The 15,530-nt window shown below is 41.3% G+C and overlaps 2 protein-coding genes across 2 annotated transcripts; both read left to right on the top strand.

The window, feature by feature from the left end:
* Positions 1-1,718: 1,718 nt before the first annotated feature.
* On the top strand, positions 1,719-7,624 carry LOC115133548 (5,6-dihydroxyindole-2-carboxylic acid oxidase-like). Its single transcript, XM_029666866.2, has 7 exons — positions 1,719-2,268; positions 2,909-3,231; positions 3,981-4,185; positions 4,868-5,035; positions 5,437-5,616; positions 5,895-6,041; positions 6,889-7,624. The coding sequence occupies exons 1-7, from the start codon at positions 1,914-1,916 to the stop codon at positions 7,077-7,079; spliced, it is 1,569 nt and encodes a 522-aa protein (XP_029522726.1). The 5' UTR covers positions 1,719-1,913; the 3' UTR covers positions 7,080-7,624.
* Positions 7,625-8,349: 725 nt separating this feature from the next.
* On the top strand, positions 8,350-13,203 carry LOC115133775 (leucine rich adaptor protein 1-like). Its single transcript, XM_029667260.2, has 2 exons — positions 8,350-8,942; positions 11,230-13,203. The coding sequence occupies exons 1-2, from the start codon at positions 8,733-8,735 to the stop codon at positions 11,629-11,631; spliced, it is 612 nt and encodes a 203-aa protein (XP_029523120.1). The 5' UTR covers positions 8,350-8,732; the 3' UTR covers positions 11,632-13,203.
* Positions 13,204-15,530: the final 2,327 nt, after the last annotated feature.

Here is a 15,530-nt window from a genome sequence, read left to right as displayed (position 1 = left end):
TTTCCAACAGTGCTGTCTGTGCTTTGAAGTGGGAAAGAGACATATGGTAATTCAAAGCTAAAAACCTGCCATTGGACTTTTTTTCCCCAGCACTCAACTGATGTTTTCGCCCAACTATCCATCAAACCATAGCACCAAGAAAAATGGCCCTTCGCTAATTAGGAGGAGTTCACCCTCCCGAGGAGGACGAAACCATCCACGTCCTAGTTATTATGAAATAATGACTACTAATTAGTGCCAATAAACAACTACTGTCTGTATTCGGAGATAACCTCGGAATAACCCACTGCAAAGCAAACAGTATAATGTGGGAAACTTTAAATATATTCCTTGCAGGTTAGGTTTTGGCCTTTTTGTGATTCATGTATTGTGATGTTCTTTTAGGTTTGTTATCACACTGGTGGTGTCTTCTCAATGTGTTCCAAATCCATGGAACTCCACATATCTTGAAAGAGGAATACGTTTGAGCTGATGACGATGCAGTCCCAACTAAAAGATCATTAACAATATGTAAATGCCAACTGGCTATGAAGCCATCGGCTGAGAGTTGGGATAAAAATGTCCAGAATGCTCTCCATTCCTAGAGGCAAAAGTAACGTGTGGTCTGTAAGAGCTATTCAGCTAGACTCCCTCACTATACCGTGCTGCCACTATCACAAGGGCCTCGAAGGATTCTTAGCTCACATGAGGAGGGAATGACTGGAGCCAGGGAGGAAAGGGCAAGCGAGGGTGGAGGGGGTGAACGAGTTAGGGAGGAAGGGGTGCTGCGTGAGAAGTCAAATGACTTGGGTATGATGATCACATTCCAACATGAACTCATGAACCTGCGAGCGTAAACAATTAGGGATTAGCTAAAGGAGAGCTCATGCATTGCATACCTTTTATTACCTTTAACGTTGTATCAAAAGTTGTGTTTTATCTGTGCAAATGAATAACTCAACTGAACTGATGACACTAGGTGTAATGAAACAAATGAGTGACAGTAAGCAGTACATCACGGAGGACAATGTAGCTGTTCTCTGTGAGAAAGTGACTTGTGTTATTATAAGACTATTGTAATGATCGTTAGGTCGAGGTTGGGGTCTTTTGCAATCACATCCAGATGAGTGGGTTGTATTAGTGATAAGGTCAACATAAGTATATGTAGGCATAATAACATGTAAATATGGTTCCATTTTATTCCAAGTGACACTTAACCATGTACTGTAGCAGACCACACTTAACCATGTACTGTAGCAGACCACACTTAACCATGTACTGTAGCAGACCACACTTAACCATGTACTGTAGCAGACCACACTGTAGCAGACCACACTTAACCATGTACTGTAGCAGACCACACTTTGTTGTTGCAGTGTACTTCCTTTGATTTGTAATACTAACGTAGAGCAGTCACTCTATTTTGTGGTTTTCAATGTGGCCATGTAATTTAAGTGTAATCCCTTTTGACAACATGTGGTGAAATGAGTCCAGAAATTCATAAACATTAATTGATGGGGTTAAAACTGGAGGACAGCATTAATTCAATAGCTTCCATAGGTGACATGCCGAATTATGTTTCACAGTAGGACTGGTGAAACAGTGTGCGTGACTACCTAACCTCTATCCCTCTCAGTCCGGTAAGAAATGTGATGTGATCACGAGGAGATCAGAAATCCGGGCAGTCATGCGCTAAATCCAGTATTTAAAGGCCAGGGGGTTATTTGGCTGGTGTTGGGGCAATTAGTACAAGAGGGTCGGGCGGCATGGAAATACAAACGCGCACTGAATTGAAACAGAAAAATAACTTTGAAGTGATGAGGTTACGAGTAAGGTACTGACTAACGTTAGTGTGATTGAAGAAAGAGAATTGGGTGATCCATCTTTCCATTTAACTAACTTTCTGGTGTGTGTCTTTTTGCCTATTCGTGGCTATGTGGAAGTATGGCTTGCTGGTGCTCTTGGGCGCAGTGTTTGTGCGCGCGCAGTTTCCGAGGGAATGTGTGACTCCAGAGGGACTTCGGAGTGGTCAGTGTTGTCCATCCCCGTTTGGGGTCGCGAATGACGACTGCGGGTCCGCTACTGGACGTGGTCAGTGCATTTCGATAGCGGCAGACGCAAGTGCACACGGCCCCCAGTACCCCCACGATGGACGGGATGACCGTGAACGTTGGCCTATCCGCTACTTCAATCGAACCTGCCAGTGCAACGGGAATTTCACCGGTTATAATTGTGGCCGTTGTAGGCATGGATTTGCCGGGTTAAACTGTGACCAACCGGTTGCTGTTGGTACGTTTTTTTTTATCCCCCTGGGAAACAAATATTGCAGTTTCCATTACAAATTATTTGATGTTTTTACGCAATTGAAAGTGCATAGGGTTAATAACCTCCAATATGTGTTTCATTTGGTGGTGTGGTAAATCTCACACTTAAACCAATTTAACTGAGATCAACAGTCCATATATATGTTGATTAAAATAAGTAAATGATAGTCTATTACAAGCAACCTCTATACACGGCACCGCCACACCGTACTTTACGTACGGCCGCTCAACTGGTTGAAAATCACATTTCTGCACGGGATTATGGAAAGCATACAAACTTTACAAATGTCAAGGACACGAACGTCAATGGATTACATTTAGTTGCATTTAATGTACGATATAATGACATGTTTGCCTCATATTTAGGCAATGGTGTAGGTCTATGCGTAAAGGTTAACGGTACTATGGATAGACTACCTGCCCTATCTATACCCAGTGGGCACAGACGTCAATTCAAAGTCCATTCCACGTTGATTCAACGTAATTTCATTAAAATTACGTGGAAACAACGTTGATTCAACCAGTGTGTCCCCAGTGGGTAATTTCTCAATTTCTTCCCACACAAGAATGTGCTCATTAACGCATGACTGGTTTTAATCCTTCAGTCCGGAGAAACGTGATGCAGCTCAGTGTGGATCAGAAGCGAGCTTTCGTGACCGCGCTGGACCAGGCCAAGCGCGCGGTGCACCCGGACATTGTAATTGCTACCAGGCGGTACCAGGAGGTATTCGGTCCGGATGGAAACACCCCGCAGTTTGAGAACATCACCATCTACAATTACTTTGTGTGGACCCACTACTATTCGGTCAGCAAGACCTTCTTGGGGGCCGGCCAGCCGAGCTTTGGCGGAGTCGACTTCTCTCATGAAGGTCCCGGTTTTGTGACCTGGCACAGGTTTCACCTGCTCCAACTTGAGCGTGACATGCAGGTGAGATGGGGTACCGGCAAAATGTCACTGTATACATGTCAAATATGAACTGAAATAATGCATCATAATGAAAATAACTTTTTTGTAGTGTGCCAACCACTGGGGGTTGATTATTTAATTGTATATCACAGTCTAATAGGCCATCATCTAATGCTATTATGGATTTTCACCACCAGCAAATCCATTTGAATCTGTATGTATTGCCCATCAATAGTCATTTCACTTTCCCTATTGTTTGTTGGAATTGGTGCCATATTAAAGGTGAGGATATCTTTCCAGAAGAAGCAATTTCCTGCCAAAATCAAGCAAGCTTAGCAGAAAATGTGCTTAGGAGTTACTAGTCTGAGCCTAGATTTATCTTCTAATAGGGCACAACAGAGCATCTGTTGCCCAAGTCATTTACTGGATTGTGTATTAGTCATTGGTTCATTACTGACAAAGATTGTTTATTGTTTCCAAAGATCATTATCTTGGTCATTATCTTGGCATAACCATATATTAGGCTATAGCAATAAAGGCAAATCATTGTTTCATACATTGAAATACATTGAATCAGTTGCAACTAAATATTGAGATTGTGGTATGTTGTTTGTTCAATTGAATGGAAATAATGCAGCCATGATATACTCCTCTATGCCCATTTGTAACTATTTTAATTGCAGTTTATTAAGGGGTTTCTAATTGCACAATATGATTATTATAATTGTGTGCCCTTTATGTAATTTTTTCCTACCCTACTTTCCATTTAGGATATGCTGCAAGACCCGTCCTTTGCCCTGCCCTACTGGAACTTTGCCATTGGTGGAAGCACCTGTGACATCTGCACAGATGACCTATTGGGAGCGAGGAGCAACCTCGATATGAATTCCATCAGCACCAACTCCATCTTCTCCAACTGGAGGGTGATCTGTGAGAGTGTGGGGGACTATGATACACTGGGGACCATCTGCAACAGTAAGCCTTCCGTAGTGCTCTCATATCCTTCCAAGTGTTGAAGAGAACCCCCCTATATGGTGGGTAGAAGTTGTCTGTGGGCACAGATGTTAAAATCCCTAAAAGTCACTGAGATTATATAAACATGCTCAGTAAGGTTGAAAAATGACCAGAACATCAAGGGACGTGTAGTGTCCCTTTGATCAACTTCAACATTCCATATTGTGATGCCTGTTGATTACTATCATTACTTGCTTAAGCCTGGTTCAAGTGTTGGTGCTATTGGCGCAACACCTTGTCAGAACACTAGGGGAAGCAATGAGCTTGTCAACATTAGTCCCCAAGCACTATCTCCATCTCAATTCATCTTTCCTCGATTCCTTGCATCCCCTCTCCTCGTCTCCTCAAAAACCCATCAGAGAACAAGATTCAAAGTGGAGGGGCCTTTTCCTCCACAACAGGGTGATTTCCAGAAGGAAGGAAGGAAGGAAGGAAGGAAGGAAGGAAGGAAGGAAGGAAGGAAGGAAGGAAGGAAGGAAGGAAGGAAGGAAGGAAGGAAGGAAGGAAGGAAAATAATGAAATATCTAAATAGTATTTAAATATGGCCCTGGTGTTTTTTCAGCACATCCCAAGCCCATTTATTATTCCGTCTACCCAGGTTACTAAGACCACCCTTTTAACCCTCTCCTCTCTCTCCACCCAGATACTGAGACCACCCCCATCAGGAGGAACCCAGCTGGAAACGTGGCCCGCCCCATGGTGCAGCGTCTCCCTGAGCCCCAGGATGTGGCAGACTGCCTGCAGGTGAACACCTTTGACACCCCTCCCTACTACTCCACCTCTTCAGAGAGCTTCAGGAACACCATCGAGGGTGAGTGGCTATTGCTGGTCTACACCAATAGATATAGTAATTCACATTGAAACACACAGATATCACTACACTTCCTGTAGTGTACATAGGCTCACACACACTGAACGTTGAGGGTTGTTGTGCATGATGATACACACCGAGACACACGCAACAGAGTGCATTCTGTTCTGTCCCGAGCAGGGTGTGAACCAACAACCTTCTGCACACGATAACACACGCAACTCAAAGCCAACTGTCTTAGAGCAAGAGTCTAGTCACTCTGAGAGATTTAGGTCTTAGGGAAGGTGTGACGTCACCCATTTCACTGGTGTAATCCTGCCAACATGCTACTGGTGAGTTTCACATCCACTACACACAATTTCCTGTATTTAATCCACAAGCTACCTGTGTTGTGTGCACAGGCTATAGTGCCCCCCAGGGAAACTACGACCCAGTGGTACGGAGCCTCCACAACCTGGCCCACCTGTTTCTGAACGGGACAGGGGGACAGACCCACCTCTCGCCCAACGACCCCATCTTCGTGCTTCTCCACACTTTCACAGATGCCATCTTTGACGAGTGGCTCAGGAGGCACGCCCCTGGTAACGGATCCCATCCTCTTGTCAATCTCATGTTCAATACCTGATCTGTTGTCTTCATGTATTGGCTTTGTCTGTGCTTGCTTGTCTGAAGATACAATGTTCTTCTATGTACTTGTTGACTATGCGGTACAGGCCGTTTCTAAATTACATGGTAAAATGGTAATTACACAACAATTACACGATTACTATGCACCCTTTGTTTATCTCTGGCAGGATTTTTTCTTTGTACATCAGCGGCACATGTTCATAAGCTGACTCTTAACTGATACATTTTGCAGATTTGGCAGTCTATCCTTCAGAGAATGCCCCCATTGGTCACAACAGGGGGTACAACATGGTTCCCTTCTGGCCTCCAGTGACCAACGCTGAGATGTTTCTTACAGCCCCAGAGAACCTTGGCTACTCCTATGAGGCTGAATGGCCAGGTGTGTATAATGTCAATATAAATACAGGCTGAACGGCCAGGTGTGTATAATGCCATTATAAATACAGGCTGAATGGCCAGGTGTGTATAATGTCAATATAAATACAGGCTGAATGGCCAGGTGTGTATAATGTCAATATAAATACAGGCTGAATGGCCAGGTGTGTATAATGTCAATATAAATACAGGCTGAATGGCCAGGTGTGTAGAATGTCAATATAAATACAGGCTGAATGGCCAGGTGTGTAGAATGTCAATATAAATACAGGCTGAATGGCCAGGTGTGTATAATGTCAATATAAATACAGGCTGAATGGCCAGGTGTGTATAATGTAAATATAAATACATTATGGATATTTGTCTTGTCTATTATATACAGTCAGGCAGGACTGGAATTATTGGAAGCCTTGATAAAGATGAGCAAAAAATACTGCATAAAATAAATAATACAAATACTGAGCTATATTGTATGGGAAAAAGGGAAATTATATATTTTATACTAATACAATTAGAAAGAGATTTTGTTTAGAAAGTGATAGATCCACCACCATATTTTATATATATTGTCCCATTGTTTTGTAGCTCAGTTTTTTATTATATTTTATACCGTTTTTTTGCTCATATTTGTCAAGGGTGACAATAATCATGGACCTGACTTTATATGCAATGTTATGCTTATAGCTTGTTATGCTTACAGTTTCTTCATTGTAGCTATTTTGGTAAGCGTCGTCTGTCTGTCTGTCTGTCTGTCTGTCTGTCTGTCTGTCTGTCTGTCTGTCTGTCTCTTTGCGAGTTTCACATTCCATATGATGAATGTAAATGTTATAAATCTTGTCTCGTCTCTATAGCTGCTCCTTTAACTTTGACTGAGATCATCACCATTGCCATCGTGGCGGCCCTGGTCGTCGTCGCTGTAATCTTTGCTGCAACCACATGTGCCGTGCGCTCCCACTCTTACAGCAAACTGGAGGGCCGCCAGCCCCTGCTGGGAGAACAGTACCAACGCTACGACGACGACAAAGGCCAATCCGTGGTCTGAGCTGTATGTGAAACTACAGGGTTATGTTCGTTAAGGGCACACTTTTTGCAACAAAATTTGCGCAACATAAAATGAGTCCATCCCTGTTTCTGTCAATTTTCTCCTGTTCCGTGCCTAATGATCATGACCAAGGCTTAGCTGAGCGTCACATATGTTCAAACTTTTGTATTGTTAGCAGTTGTGTTTTCATAATTTTAAATTGAGTTTAAAGTGCCGTAGAATATGCATCACAAACTGTATTCCGGGATTGGCCAAATGTTGCCAATGCAGGGTGTGGGTTGAATGTAGTCTAACAAAAACCTGAACACTGCGGTCCTCCCATTGCCAAGTTTTACCACCACTGCTGACTGCTGCAGTACATAATATGGAATCTTATTGATTGCATCACTCATTCTACTTTACGGAGTGCCTTGACCTGTTTAACTACAGATTCTGAGTATAACGATGGTTTTCTGTAAATTTGTAAACATATTTTGGTAATTAAAACTTATTTGTAATTCCATTGACAATATTTGGTGATTATACAAAATAAAAGGTTAAGAATTTGTCTTGCATTATTAGAATTTCTGAAACACTTGTGGAGTGCAATGTCATGATTCATACACATTTTCTCTCATTATGTGCCATGACAGCTGAGAGCAAATTACTATGTGGACGAAGTAGAAACAAATAGAATGTAATTTAATAGAATAGGGAAAACGAAAGGATCCTCATTCTCATGAGGATTCTCAAGTTGTATAGCCTACTTTACCATTCTTGTGAAGGTAATGTCAATTCTCATGTATTGCCACAAGGGGGTAGAAGTGTGAAGTCCAATACGACTTGAAAAAGAGTCAATAAAAGGGTTCAATTAATTTGTGTTGCATTGAAGAAATATATCATTATTAATCAGGTCAAACTTAGGTTCATTTGCTTGCTTTAAAATCGTTCAAGATAGCTTTTTTAAATGTATTTATTTTATTATGCTGGTTTAATAACAATGTATGCTAACAGGCCATTAGGATGGCTACACGACACTGGTTTGAATTAAAATAAATTCAGAAATACAGTTTACTGTAGCCTACTTTGCTGACATAAAATGGCAATTTAATCCGTTGTATGATTGAACTGATGATACTGATGAAAATACTGTCGGCTACCATATGGGTGTATTTTGTGCACCATACACAAAAATATATGCTGCGACAATTGCCTTATCATTACGGCAAACAGGCGTAGTTTTATAGTCCCACTTGTCCGGGGTGTAAGGTTTCAGTCATAAACTGTGTGGTTGAGCAGCACGTCGTCATCCTACTGTGCCGTGGTACGAATATTGTTTCAATGGTCACGGCTGACATCCCGGCACAAGGGACTTCCGAATCTCTCAATTCACGTCTGTAGTGGCTGTGCTACAGGAATAACAGGGGTTGTTTCTATTTTGTTTTGAATTGCACTCTATATTTTGAGTTGGTGATAAGTGGATTTGGGAAACTGGGATATAGCAGTCGCTTTCAACATCAGACCACTAAGACCATCCGGGCTATGACCTTTTCTTTGGAAGTGAAATCAGACGGAGCCGTCAAGCCACTGAACCCCATCATTTGCTCTCTGTGTTATTTCTACTGCACGTAGCATATATAGTTTTTTCGTTTATATTCTTACTGCAATTCTATCATGGAAGAGGACAACGTGTTATCCGATTTTAAGGACATTGAGAAAAAGTTGGGTCGCAATGTTCCTGAAAGTCTCATTCGTTCCCTAGCGGGGGGACATCATCATCACGACAAACATGAGGAGAGAAAACCGGCGACACCGAAGAACCGCTCAAACTCTGCTGACTTAAAACGACTGGAGAGCAAGATATTATTTTTGAAACAGGAAATGGTAGGCTATGTGGTTTGCCTTAAAGATGCAATTTCAAATATATGTCCGTCTGTCGCTGTTGGGTCAGTGAGTTGTTTCGTGCAGTAAGCCTATAATAAAGTTGATTGAATACCGAAGCAGACATCCAAATCCGGTAAAATTGCAATTCGGACCCAGGCTTTTTCAAGTCAGTTCACTGCTCCTTCAAAACCATGCTGTATATTCATTGGTGCATTGCATTAAATGCAATTGACCATCGACACAAGAAAACAAAAAAAGCTTTTAGCTGCAGTAGTCTAGTTGTTGCAGCTGTTTGCTTTAGGCTTTAATGGAAATTGGACGTTACGTTAGTTCACTGACCTGTGATATGATAACTCGGCATTGTTATGCAGTAACTTCCAGACGACAAATGGCAATCCAACTGTATTGGCATTGTGTTCATAGGGTATATTTGGCATCTCAGAAGTTTATGGATGACTTCAAATGCCGCCTGGTCGCAAGGCATTGGAAATAATAATGAGTGGCACGTCTTATTTATGTCTCATTGACTTCCACTGTAACTCCATCATCTGAAATAGAAGTAGGATATACACACTACAGGGTAGTTTTTTTTGCCATATTTCTGGCCGTCATTTAATACATAACAAGACAATGGGAGTCGGTGTCTCAATCCCAAAACGATCAACATTGGCCCACCTCTTAAATAACCAATTCTATTGAGTATTGAGCTATAAATCTATGGATTTAGTGATGTTTCTCACCCTCTATCAGCTACAGATGTGATGCCACCCAGTTGGCAGAAAGCCATTAACACTTTCTCTCTACACATAACAACAACAATGCATAGTTCTTAACTGACATGCCTAGTTAAATAAGGGTTAAATAAATAAATAAATTGTCCGGTATCACGCAGGCAGACAATTCTCACCTCAATTAACGCTCATTTACACAAATTCCAAACTCAACAAAAATACAGGAGGATAGCCTGGAATTCAAATTGATTATCACTTGGATTCCATGCTACTACTTGCCTTGTTTGACCCCCTGTATTGAGGAGCCCCCCCCCCCCCCCCCCCACCCCTTTTAAGGCTTAAGGTCAGTCAAGGCATTAGGACCCTTGAACAGATGGTCAAATTGACAGAGTTTGTACAGAAGGGTACTGTGTCATTGCCTGGTTAACCAACTGAGGAAAAATACCTCTCTCATGTTAGTTTCCATGTTGAAGTCATTGAAAGGGTGGTTCATAATACGAATGGCACATTTGGGCCATCTAAGGCTTTTGCTCTGCTGTCACTTCTTCAATCCAATTAGGCTGCTTTTCTCTTGGTCATTTGGCTAACCGACTAGTTCACTTTACAATATACATGGAGGGATCAACAGTTTGTCAAATCTGTATAGGGTTGACCTGTGTCGCCTGTAACTCCAGTTTTAGACAAAAGTCCAGAATAATGTAACTCGTTTTAAACAGAGTTCAGAAAATATCTTAAACATATATCATAAGTAAGTATTGTTAGATACTAAATCAATGAAGTTCAATTTCAATGATTAACAAACAGGCAGCAGTAAATGACATTAGCTATACCCATCTTGTGATTCACCACCCCATTCAAGCCAACTTTAATTGACACTGCTAATGCTTCTGTAAAATTCCACTATGCTCCGGCTGGGCGTCTGTGCACACATAAAGGACAGGTTATATCCGTAAGCAAACACTGGCAGCATTATGAGCTAGTCACGATCCACTCCCAAAAATGGCACTGTTTTATAGCCAGCTAGCTGTCCGGGCCATTGTATCAGCCTTGTCAACCACCATCTGGCATAATGCTTTTTGACTGGCTCGAGACTGCTGCTACTGACTGTCCATTGGTGTAAACGGCTGTCTATTTGTCACTAGTAGCCAGGGAAAATCTTATTGTGAAGTATTAAATCAATGGTGGTACTGTATGGGTGTCAGGGCGAGAATGTCCTGCTATGCCCTCACATACCATGCTGTTACATGAAAAGGACGGAGTGATTTCCCGTGGCATGCTTTTTTGTTTTACCTTTGTACTTGTCCACATGCCAAATAGTAAGAGTGGTGTATTTACAATCCCCAAGGGACAATTAGCTTTTTCAGCATTACTTTGCCAACTCAAAATACATGCTGGTGATTTTCTTCTCACAAGAATGGAATAGGAAAGCAGTGAATTTAGAAAACAAATAAAGATTGTGGGCCTAAATGTTGGAAGTGTGATATTGTGTGTAAATGTTGCCAGTAAAAATCTAAAATAAAGTCCTAAAATGAATCTCCTTCTAACACCAAACGCAGGCCCACCTCCGTGCCATCGATGTCAAGCTGATGCAGCAGCTGATGTCAATCAACGAGGGCATCGAATCCATCAAATGGGTGATGGAGGACAAGGGGGGCCTAGCCAGTCGTGAAAGCAGCCTGACCGGCAGCCTGTACAGCTTCACGGACAGCGAGGACGACGACACCTCTCCACGCGGCAGCTTCACCAGTCTGCAGGACGGAAACAGTGACGGATTGGACGGGATATCCGTGGGCAGCTATCTGGATACGTTGGAGGAGTTAGCCGAGGACCTTCCAGACCACCCTTCTCCAACGGATCTTAATCTCTTCTCAGATATACCCATCATAGAGGACAAGACTTTCAGCAAGCCACCCATGCAAGTCAGAGTGGATTCCGATGAGTACTATTGCTTTGGATAGTGCTATCAATAGTGCCATCAAGCGTTATCAATGAGTTGGCATGGTAATAGTTCATTACAAATGTTTCATATGTTGTCTGGTTCATGGAGCTCGCTGTGGGAAATATAGCACATGGATGTTTCCCTTGATTATCTGTTATTTTCCTGCTGCTAAGTATTCTACAGTGACATTTAAGTTGACCTTTATTTAATAGGCAAGTCAGTTAAGAACAAATTCTTATTTACAATGACGGCCTACCGGGGAACAGTGATTGTTCAGGAACTGCCTTGTTCAAGAATTTGTTCAACGCTCTAACCACTAGGCTACCTGCCGCCCCTTGTAAACCCATTTAAGTGGGTTTACAAGGGGCAAATACTCAGTTGTGCTATTTTGTATCATGAAACCAAATTCTTTTTTTGTCTTTTGATGCATTTCCAACTCACTAAACCTTAGCCACTTGTCGCCAGTTCGGAAGAGCTTTAAACATCATTGAGAATTCAACAAAGGTGCAATTTATCTGACCCCAACAATATGAACTACAACCACGATCAACAGGTCTGGAACAATTTTTTTTTTAAATAAAGTAATGCACTCTCATCGTCATCATCTTTTGTGTTGCGTTCGAGTGCTCTTACCAAGACCCTCCCCTTGAATCCTCCAGAAGCGATGAGGCGACTCTTTGACGGGGAATCTTACTTACAAATCTAACCTTTAAGAAGTATTTTGTTGTTTTGTTTTGTTGTTAGAACAGCACGACTGAATTGGCAAAAATGTGATGTGTTTTTCACAAAATGTTCATTCAGTGCACTCTGACTGTACTCCAAAGAGTCTTGATACCTTAGTCTCTTCTTTTCTTTTTCACTTAGATACCATGTCTTTGGTTAGCCGCTCATCCATCTGAACTAAGTTAATGTAGTAGATAAGGAATTTGTGGTCATTTGGAGCATTAGCGAGTCCGTGCGGAGACATCGACTGGACTGGTTTAGTGCGGCAGAAATACTGTTTTCCCTCAAATAGAGGCTGTATCATTCAAGTGCAATTTGTGAACATGCCAAATCGCTGTATTTTAGCTCATGTACCTAATATGGAAGCTAGTAAAATGAAAATTAAACATTCATTTTTACAGTTATATGCTTACATATTTAACATTGGACAGATACATTGTTCTTGCTGGCTTTTTTATTTAGACAGATGGCAGTCGAATTGCCATGCCAACAAGGTCATTATTTTACTCTTTTTGTTTTGTTTTACCACAAGAGATGAATTGCAAACCATTTACAAAGTGGAATTCTTGACATTCACAACACTCAGTTAATTTAATTACGAGATAGTATTTGTCGATCACAGTTTATAACTTACTGTTGAACCAGTCAACTAGTTAATGACTGGTAACTAACAAAATTCATGTACAAAAGTAAATGCCATTTATTTCTGTACAAAGATGATATAGCTTTAAGCTCCACTTTCTGTGTCGATTCACATTACCTGTGAGTATTGTTTCATGTTGCTTACTTTTTAACGCTGTAATTTATTGTTTTTATTGGTGTTGTTGAAAGGTTTGTTGGGTAAAATAAATAATATATTGTGATGGTCTTCTTTCTCAGTTTCCTTCTCACACACACAGACACACACACACACACACACTGGTTCACACAATGACCATTTTGTGGTAACATGCAATTAGTGGAGAGAATTGTTGGATTATTTATTAAAACCACAAAAGCGATTATATGCAGATTTTTATGATGAGGCAGTCTTGCTCCATTTTTGTCAGACTAGTGAAGTTCCAACATGTGGCAATTTGACCAATGTACCATAGATAATTGTACCCAGTTAGAGCTAGATTCTATCAGATCCGAGCTAACTGACACCCGCATAATGGTTGTTTTGGCTGTGTCGGAGGTGGAACTGCGTTAGATCTGTCAAATCTACAAGAGGCTCCCGACATTATACCTAAAGTGGACATTGCCATTGGCTGCATAGAGTCGCATTAAGAGAAATCCCATGCAGCCTTGTTCACAAATTCGAACACTGTGAGATGTATAGTAATCTACACCTCGATTATGCAGATAGAAATCCTCATTATTTTGTTTAATGATGTCCAATTTGAGCTTCATTATTTCTATATAGCCTACACTTTCTCATTCTGAACTTCTAACGCAAGTGGGATGGGTGTGGCTTCGTGACTGAGCAGCTGCTCACTGATTTGGCAGCTCCAATGCAGTTGCACATACGACACCGCCAAAACATCAGCTATGTGGGTGTCGGCTATCGCCGTTTAACGCTAGATCTGATTAAATCTAGGCCTTTGTCTTTTAATCTCCACACTTCAGATTACTTGAAAAAACAACTCGAAGAGGGCGATTCATATCCTAAATTCTGGAAATGGTAGTTCACTTTCTTTTTAAAACCTGTTGAACTATTAATGGAAGGAAAACCATTTGGGAGTACACTTTAGTAACGACTTAACTTCTCCTGAACGAAGCATCATTTTACTATAACTAAACCTTGGGAGTATTCATCACACAATATTATAGTCGGATCTGTCACGCATAGGTGTAATAGGTGGCAGGGAAGTCAGGCGCAGGAGAGTCAAATGGAGTTTAAATATGGAATCTTTTAATAAAGTTCCACGAGTATGCTCCATAACAATAAATGTACAAACAAACAAAACATGGGTACGAAGACCCGACGCGCACCTATACAAACAAGCACACTACACAGACAACAAATCAATCTCTGACAAAGACATGAGGGGAAACAGAGGGTTAAATACACAACAGGTAATGAATGGGATTGAAAACAGGTGTGTGGGAAGACAAGACAAAACCAATGGAAAATGAAAAAAGAATCAATGATGGCTAGAAGACCGGTGACGTCGAACGCCGAGCACCGCCCGAACAAGGAGAGGCAACGACTTCGGCAGAAGTCGTGACAGGATCCAGTCAATAAAAACTAATGTCCGTCAGAGAGAAGACAGAAACACAAAATTAGTGCTACTCACAGTATGTTTTATGGACATTTTAATTCATCACGCTGGCTTGTTGGATGCTAAGGGAGATAATTGAATTTCAAGACCGGAGTGTACATATATTTATTGGAAAGCGGAGGCCCTTGTGGCACGATGAGCAGCCCCACTACATTCCAGTTCCCACACAGTGATGACATCACCATCTGCTCTATTTAACACTGCAGCTAACCCATATCACCTATCACTTCTTTTTTTCTAATGAGACTACAATGATCTACTCTATTTAACTGCATACAATATCACTTCTCACTTTATTTTGGCGTTAAAGACAGCCATTGTGGTCACATACGCCTCTGTGAGTCACAGATCATTCTGATGATGGGCAGCATGCAAGATAAATACAAATACCCTTGCAAGGGGTTTAATATCATTTCATATTGGTTCAAATGACATGTTTTCCTGAACATTGGAGGTGAAGGGATTAGTGAAGAATCACCGTTAAAAACTGAAATAGGAAATGCATTGAATTGGTATTAATCACTGCCTAAGGATTGGGAGGAATTACAGTACATCTCAGTTAATACCACAATGATTCGTGTTTAGCCGCAGCATAGAAAATGCCTTTTGTGCTATATGTTTGGGTGTCTAAAGTATTGGTCACATACTGTTTACCACTTTTATGATAGCTCTTTCTCTTTCTTCAGCCTCACACCATATTGTCTGAGATCACACTGTCCTGGTGTTAAGCGAGGGGAAAATTGAGCATACTCTTGACGATCCAACAAATTTCCATGACTAAAAGCAAAGCAGCTTTATTTAGTTTACTTTGCCTTATCTCGGCTTCTTAGGCCTTTAGCACACTTGTCAAGACTTAACAAAGCCAAACGTACCACCCCAGAAAGCCTTTTTGAATGACAGTGTGACCTCTGTTTGACCATATTCAATTAGA

Source organism: Oncorhynchus nerka, linkage group LG8, assembly GCF_034236695.1.
Source record: "Oncorhynchus nerka isolate Pitt River linkage group LG8, Oner_Uvic_2.0, whole genome shotgun sequence".
NCBI lineage: Eukaryota > Metazoa > Chordata > Actinopteri > Salmoniformes > Salmonidae > Oncorhynchus > Oncorhynchus nerka.
This window is presented reverse-complemented; position numbering and strand designations above follow the sequence as displayed.